Genomic DNA, 8,237 nt, shown 5'->3' with positions numbered 1-8,237 from the left:
GACTTTCTTTGTTCAAAGGTGGTAAAATTTCAAAATCAAGCTGGTATTTTTGATGCCAAATGACTTTAAAATGCAAAAAACGTCAAAATTTGATGTAACATGGATTTTTCTTTTAATGAAAATTGACTTTTTTGACGATTTTTGTTTAAAAGGGGGAGTAAAGGAAAATTTCAAAATCGAATTTGCATTTTTGATGCGAAATGACTTTAAAATGCATGGAACATCGAGATTTGATGCAAAAATTTTTAAAGAAGGTTAACTTTTTTGGACTTTTTTTGTTCAAAGGGGGGAAAAATTCAAAATCGAATTTGCATTTTTGATGCCAAATGACATTAAAATGCATGAAACGTCAAGATTTGAGGCAATCTCGAAAATTTTATTTTAACGAAACTTTTTGGGATTTTTTTTTTGTTCAAAGGGGAGGGGGGAATTTCTAAATCGAGCTGGTATTTTTTATGCCAAATGACTTTAAAATGCATAAAGCGTCAAAATTTGATCACAGAGAACAGACATCCATGATCGAACAAAATATTTAAAAAACGTGTGTAAACATTTGAATTAATATACGATAAACACTAGCGCCGCCAAACCAACCTATCCCAACTATCCGTCAAATCCATTCCGGAACCGGTTCGAAATCCTGAATGGATTCAGTATGTAATCTTGCTCAAAGAAAACAACCGATTCCGACTCTATCGGTTGATGCATTTGAGCTGGAATTCATGCTGGAAGTCCGTACCGGTTCCGGACTAGTTTGACTGGGTAGAGGAATAACCGCTCTCAATTCTGTCGAACTCAGCCACAAAAAAACATGACGACAGTAGCGCACCTGGTTTGGATATCCCAACTACCTTCGAAACCGTTAGAGATTTTACACAAGTTGAATGCTGAAGATGGACGTCTGTTCTCTGTGATTTGATGCATTCTCGAAAAAAAATTTTCAACTGAAATTGACTTCTTTGACGATTTTTTTTAAAGGAAAATTTCGAAATCAAATTTGCATTTTTGATGCCAAATGACTTGAAAATGCATGAAACGTCGAGATTTTATGCAATCTCGAAAAAAAATTAACGAAAGTTCTTTTTTGGACTTTTTTGCTCAAAGGGGGGGAAATTTCAAAATCGAATTTGCATTTTTGATACCAAATGACATTAAAATGCGTCGAGATTTGATGCAATCTCGAAAATTTTATTTTAACGAAAGTTAACTTTTTTGGACTTTTTTTGTTAAAAGGGGGTAAAATTTCAAAATCGAATTTGCATTTTTGATGCCAAATGATTTTAAAATGCATAAAGCGTCAAAATTTGATGTAATCTCGAAAAAAAAAGTAACGAAAATTGACTTTTTTGACGATTTTTGTTTAAGGGGGAAAATTTCAAAATAGAATATGCATTTTTGATGCCAAACGACTTTAAATGCATGAAACTTCGAGATTTGATACAATCTCGAATTTTTTTTAACGAAAGTTAACTTTTTTGGACTTTTTTGTTCAAAGGGGGGAAATTTCAAAATCGAGCTGGTATTTTTGATGCCAAATGACTTTAAAATGCATAAAGCGTCAAAATTTGATGTAATCTCGAAACGAAAATTGACTTTTTTTTAACGATTTTTGTTCAAAGGGGGAAGTAAAGGAAAAATTGAATTTGCATTTTTGATGCCAAATGACATTAAAATGCGTCGAGATTTGATGCAATCTCGAAAATTTTATTCTAACGAAAGTTAACTTTTTTGGACTTTTTTTTTGTTAAAAGGGGGTAAAATTTCAAAATCGAATTTGCATTTTGGATGCCAAATGATTTTAAAATGCATAAAGCGTCAAATTTCGATGTAATCTCGAAAAAAATAACGAAACTTGACTTTTTTGACGATTTTTGTTTAAGGCGGAAAATTTCAAAATAGAATTTGCATTTTTGATGCCAAACGACTTTAAATGCATGAAACGTCGAGATTTGACACAATTTCGATTTTTTTTTAACGAAAGTTAACTTTTTTGGACTTTTTTGTTCAAAGGGGGGAAATTTCAAAATCGAGCTGGTATTTTTGATGCCAAAAAAATGCATAAAGCGTCAAAATTTTATGTAATCTCGAATAAGAAATTTTAACGAAAATTTACTTTTTTTTGCGACTTTTGTTCAAAAAGAATAAAGGAAAATTTCAAAATCGAATTTGCATTTTCGATGCCACCGGCATCGGCGGTGAAACATGATGATGAGTTATGTCCTACCATAGACCATGCGGTAGACTTGGGTGCAACGTCCAACTCCTACTTAGCAGAAGGCAAAGAAATCTTTACATTTCCTTTCGATCATGTCCATATGAGCCTGCCTAGTCCTAGTTTTCCGTTCTAAGTTTATAACTGATTCGCTCTAGAATACCTATCCGGCTTTCAATTTCATTGCTTTCGTTTCTCTTATTCTCAAAATTGCCGAAAATAACCAACAAAATCGATACAGTAGAACATTGCGGCAATTAAAACATAGTAACACAATCTTCAATTGAACGAATTAGGCGAAATAACTTGAGATCATCTGCGAAGGACAATCGTGGAGTCTTCAGAACTAGATGTACATCATTGAAGTATAGCAAAAACATCAACGGTCCCAAGTGGCTTCCTTGAGGTATTCCTGACGTAGAAGTGAAAATGGGGGCCTGACAATCTCCTATGACAACCGCTATCTCTCGGTCTGTCAGGTAGGATCAAAACAACTGCAAAACACTATCATTTATTCCTAATCTCTCCATTTTTGCGATTTTGATATCGTGATTTATCTTATCGAGAGCTGCAGATAGGTCGGTGTAAACAACGTCGGTTTAAGCACGACGTTCCATACTCTCCGGGTTGTCTAGAACAATGTTTCATTTGACTTATTTGGCGTCTGGGAACCAACACAGTTGCAATGTGTACGGACATATACGAAGTACATGCATACGAAATAAGACACGCACAGAGCGATTCTCAATCTGATTTAAACTTATTAAAAACCCGATTTAACATCAATCTCACACTAACACAAACTGCGCAAGGATTAGTCAATAGACTTATCCAGCTGCGTTGGTATTGTGCCGTTTTGACGTTTAATTTGGGAGGAAAACAAGGGGTGAGTCGCTTAGCACAAATCGAATTGTGCTCACAAATAAACAGCGTGGTAGCTTGTGTCGCAACGTGCCACGATGTGCCATGGTGTTCAGTAAAACAAAAGCACTGGTTGCTATGATCATTTAACTACACTTTGTTGACAGTTTTTGAGTTGTCAGAAGTGTGCCTCGTTGTGCCACACATTGTGGTAACGAGTGAAGTGATCGTGTATTACTGTGAATCGTAATCTTATATCGTGGTATCGTAGGTGATACAGTGTGTATGGCACATTGTTCTAAGCGACTCACCCCTTGGAGGAAAACAAATCATTTGCACGGCGAATTGGGAGGAAAACAAACCGCTTCTGGGTTTAAGGGGAGGGCGGTAGTATAAAAATGCGAGATCTCAGTGTGCGTATTTTAAACGTCAGATATCTCAATAGCCTACCGCTCGCCGGTATATATTGCGAATCTTTTCTAAAATCCACATCGTGACATTTCAGTCATGCATCACCAAGCCGTGTACCGAATTACGCGCCCGTTCACTAGCGAAAAAACGATTTGACGCTTATTTTTGTTTCGTTCGCACTCATCTGTACCACATATAGCAACAAACGCTATAGTTTATCTCAGGATAGATAATATTTTAACCCGCCTAGTCGCCATTTCGTCGTCTGGGCTATTTGACAGTTTGACGTATCCTCTAGTACTACATGAGTTAGTACCTCTTCTTGAACCACGGGTAACTCGTTCGTTCGTCCGTCGGGCGTCGTCTCAATTTAGCCTCTGATACTGTGTACATATGAAAAAATGAAATTTATTTTAATGTTTCATTAAATTAATTCTCGACAAACATATGATTACGGCTTAAAAGCCAACTGTCAATATTCTCTTTGAAAGGAAATTCCGGACAAACCGTTACTCGCCAATCCACTGATATTGGTAGTAAACAAAGGAGAAAAGTTTTCTCTTTCATTAACAGCTATGAACTGTGTTTAGCCAGTAACGGTTTGTCCGGAATTTCCTTTCAAAGAGAATTTTGACAGTTGGCTTTTACGCCGTAATCATATGTTTGGCGAGAATTTATGGCCGGTTTCAAAAATATGAAGGCCTATCACTATACTACCAAAGCAGTACTATTTTAGAAATGTTAACTAAGAATTACCTGAGCATCACGTTAATCTTGGGCGTCCCCATTCACAAATAAAATAGCGGTCATCAGAGTTCAAATAATAAGTTTGGCCGTTTAACTTCTATAATTGTTTATGTAATCATTCGAATTCACATGTAAAAACAATCTTTCAGAAAATATACGTATATCGATTCGCATACAGGTACGACTCGTTTTATAAATGTTTTTTATTTGCACTTTTTCCGCCAGTAGTAATGGGATATTTTCAATATAAATTTAAATAACTTAAATGAGAAAAGCTATAGTTGTTCCAGATTTATGATTTACTGAAGAAAATGATGATGGAACTATTCTTGAAAGAAAAATATTCAGAACACATTATTCAGTTTGTGAGCATTCCACAATTATTGGCTAGTGATATTTTCCTTTATTTGGCTGAACTGATTTCATGAGGTATTTCAAACAACGCGAAATTTACTTTGTAGGTCTAATACATTTCTAGTGCAGTTCAAACACGAGTTCTACAAATGTGCATGTACTTAATTGTACCACTCCTGAAGAGAATGTTGATTTTCTAGTTTTCTATTGGTGATAGCTGCTTTCATCTGTTGTTTCTTAATTGGTCGGTGTTAAGTCAGACCAGACTAAATGGCAAAATTTTAAAAAATCAGTAATGATAGCACTGGATAAAGAATTTCTTCAGCTAAGTTCAACTTTCACCAGATTTTAAATATATTACAATAAGCAAGAATTATGGAAAAAATTCTTTTCAAATTATAACGTAAAGGATGCTGTCACTCAAACTACAACCTCGTTTTTTTCTCTAAATCAATCCGGTCTGACTTAAAACCAATTGTTCATAAAATTCAAATTGTTCTACCATTTCTAAGTTCTAAAACACACAACAGATATCCCAAGCAAAACAAAAATGAATAAAGCACCCTACTTAAGCGTGTTCGTATACTTCTAGGAAAACTACCGATTTAGCACGTTCAAATTAACACGTTGTGCTTGGTTACAATTTTGTCCTATATAAAAAAAAAAACTCTTTCGAGTTATTCCACAATCCCATACACAAAAAATCCTTCGCTATCACGAGACAACGTTATATCTTGACTTTTTCTTCGTCCTTTTTGGACAGGTTATAATTAATGCAACGTACTCCTTGCACGGTTTGAGCGGTAAAATTTGTGATATGACAACCGAACAGAAGCATGTTCCTAGGCTGGACCTTCCAAGCAAAGCGCATAAATATCAGCGAATAAAGGCAGAGGGCTGAAAAAAAACTCCATTATTATCCAAACGAACAACCTTTCCCATTAATTAGTTATAGGAGACACAACATACCAGTGGTCATCGTGCCGGAGATTATTTTCGGATCCTTCTTAAAGTCGGCGATAGCCGCAATCGGAATACCCCAATTGGCCACTGGTCCCCAGAAATGGGTGCTCATCAGATACTCCCGGAACTCCTTGCTCTTCAAGCTGTCGATAAGCTTACGTCCTAGCGTGGCTGCCATCTCGGGTGATTGACTGCTGTCTGTCTACGAAACTGATAAGATTTCCTTCTGCCAAAAAACAAAAAAAAACGATTGCAATCAATTAATTAATAAGGGAGTGAGTACACAGTATGCTTCTCGTTTCGGCGAGATTAGATTTAGGACAACCGTATGGCACTTGATTGGCTATTATACCCACCCGGGTGGAAGAGTGCAATAACTGGCCAAAACCGAGTCTTTATCAATCGCACGCAGCAGTTGAATGGATGGCGGTGTGCGCTTATGTAATTTCTGCCAATTGACTTCTATTTATGACTCGTTGTGACGTGATTGAGTTTAATACCTGTCCAAAATGTTCACCATCACTGTCTCAGCTCAGTAACTGATCTGTTTACTTCACTTACCGTGGATGAGAGTGCGGTGATCGTATTTTGGGCAGCCGTGACAGTACAGGTGGCAGGAATGTTTATCCGCTACGATCCTGTATAGGAGGTAAATAGTCCAGATCGCACAAAGCGGGGAGCTAGCTAGATGGGCAGCACTACTTCACTCTCACTGGTGCGGTGGAATGAAACGGCTATCGGCACCTGAACCACCTCGGGTACCCTTCTGTTGGCCTTGTTTAAATAATGATACGTAATCGATGCTGATTTATTTTGAATCTGAACAAGTAAACAAAAATATTTCGCAGCTGAATGACGATTAAGGGTGCGGAACATCAGACAGAAATGTCAGTCATGCCGGTACGGACGCAGCCATCTAAATGGAAAGAAAACTGGGATGGTATTCAACTGGTGCGAGAAGCAATAATGAATTGGGGTTTTCGATTGATTGACACTGGTGTAGTGGAGTGCACTGAAACTGCACCATTTTTGCACTTTCTAGCAGAAGCAGCGATGCCAGATTTACAGACATGTCTGTATTTTACAGACTTTTGATGGTCTCCTACAGACGTAATCAGAAATATACAGATTTTTAAAAGAGTAATAGTATTTAACAAAATTGCACTTGAATGATTTTATCCGAATACGAGTGATTCCTTCACAATAGTTTTGAAATTTCAAGCTACTTTTAAAGTAATAACGTAGTGTAAATGAAGTTTAAACAACCATCCACCATCGTCATGTAGAACCTGCATCAACGGAGTGTATATTCACTTCCACAACATTTTAAAGTCACGTCAATAAAAATTAAATAAGTAATTAACTTCCGCAACCTTCTACATTAGTGATTTTCAACCTGGGGTCCACGGACCCCTAGGGGGCCGTGAAGTCGTGTCTGGGAGTTCGCCAAGAACAATACGTTTTTCGAGTGCATATTGAGATTTCACAAACAAACTGAGATTTCCAAACAAACTGAAAACAACATATTAATAGCATACATGTTCATCTGTGGGGGTCCGCCGCCACCCAGGGTGATTTCTAAGGGGTTCGTGGCACGAAAAAGATTGAAAAGCACTGTCATACATCGTTTGTAAGCAGTGATGTGATTGTTAGACCCCTTGTGATGCATTTTTAGAAATCAGCGAAATTAAATAAATTAATTTCCATCAAAATAGAAATTCATAATGTATTTAGGTATTTTGCGTTGCGTGTAAGCGTAGGACGTTTGCTAAACAAACTTTTTGCGAGGGGGTGCTAAGTTGATGCAAAAATGGAAATTAAATGCATTTTTTCTAATCTGAAGCAAATTTGTTATACATTCTTAGAGTGATCTGCCCCTAGGTTTTGCCTTCTGGTGCAGTAACGAGTAAGATTCTGGCGATCCCCAGCTATCAGATGTTTACCCTCTAAGAACGGTTGGTTTCAAAATCGTCCAATGAAGGACGTTCGTTGGACCAATTTGGACATCGTCCAAATAACCGTTCAACGAACGTCCATCGTTGGACCCGTGTTGAACGATTTTGAAACAATCTTTTGGACTTCTCAGTGGGTATCCTGATGCTACGAGTTATGGGTATTTCTAGGGAATACAACCTACGAACTCAGCATATATTTGTGGAATGTAAGGTAGAGTATGTTTCAGTGAAACGAAACGAAATGTAACTGACAGTGTTTGAATATAGCTTGCCGCCAAAACTGATTGTACTGATTCGTATGACACTAAATGAACCAAAATCAAGCGTCAGAATAGGTGGAGAGATATCGGACTCGTTTTCGAACTTTGATGGATTAAACCAGGGTGATAGACGTTCTAATTTGTTTGTCCAAAACGATGTCCAGCTGGTTTAATTGTGCAGGGGCTATGATATACTACGGAAAAACAAAAACTCATGCGCATTTGTCGAAAAAACACTTTGCTTTCTTTAAATCATTATCTTATATTTTTCGTTAACTCACGTTATTGATTCTTAAAATTACAGTTTTTCCTTTTCCTTTTTTCATTAATTAATATCAAAATGAGTTCTATACTCTTAACATTTTTCATTTTTTTATCCAATTTTCAGATGTTTTTCTTCTTTTTTATTATTTTTTGCTGTTATTTTATAATGTATGTAACAGTTTATTTTTGTTATAACAAACAACATTAGGA

At 36.6% G+C, this 8,237-nt stretch overlaps 1 protein-coding gene across 4 annotated transcripts; it reads right to left on the bottom strand.

Moving 5' to 3' along the window:
• Positions 1-4,320: 4,320 nt before the first annotated feature.
• LOC131677153 (mitochondrial pyruvate carrier 1) lies at positions 4,321-6,425 on the bottom strand. Of its 4 annotated transcripts, none has more exons than XM_058956820.1 (4): positions 6,110-6,425; positions 5,905-6,048; positions 5,555-5,774; positions 4,321-5,482 (listed from the first exon to the last, which is right to left on the bottom strand). In XM_058956820.1, exons 3-4 carry the CDS (start codon positions 5,724-5,726, stop codon positions 5,313-5,315), a joined length of 342 nt encoding a protein of 113 aa, XP_058812803.1. In that variant the 5' UTR covers positions 5,727-5,774; positions 5,905-6,048; positions 6,110-6,425; the 3' UTR covers positions 4,321-5,312. The 4 variants fall into 4 exon arrangements, with proteins under 4 accessions (XP_058812803.1, XP_058812804.1, XP_058812805.1 ...); XM_058956821.1 differs by having other exon boundaries at positions 5,555-5,771; XM_058956822.1 differs by lacking the exon at positions 5,905-6,048 and having other exon boundaries at positions 5,555-5,771.
• Between the last annotated feature and the right edge of the window lie 1,812 nt (positions 6,426-8,237).

Source organism: Topomyia yanbarensis, chromosome 1 (genome assembly GCF_030247195.1).
Source record: "Topomyia yanbarensis strain Yona2022 chromosome 1, ASM3024719v1, whole genome shotgun sequence".
Classification (NCBI taxonomy): Eukaryota; Metazoa; Arthropoda; class Insecta; order Diptera; family Culicidae; genus Topomyia; species Topomyia yanbarensis.
Note: the sequence above shows the minus strand (reverse complement) of the source record. Positions and strands in the feature narration are given on the sequence as shown.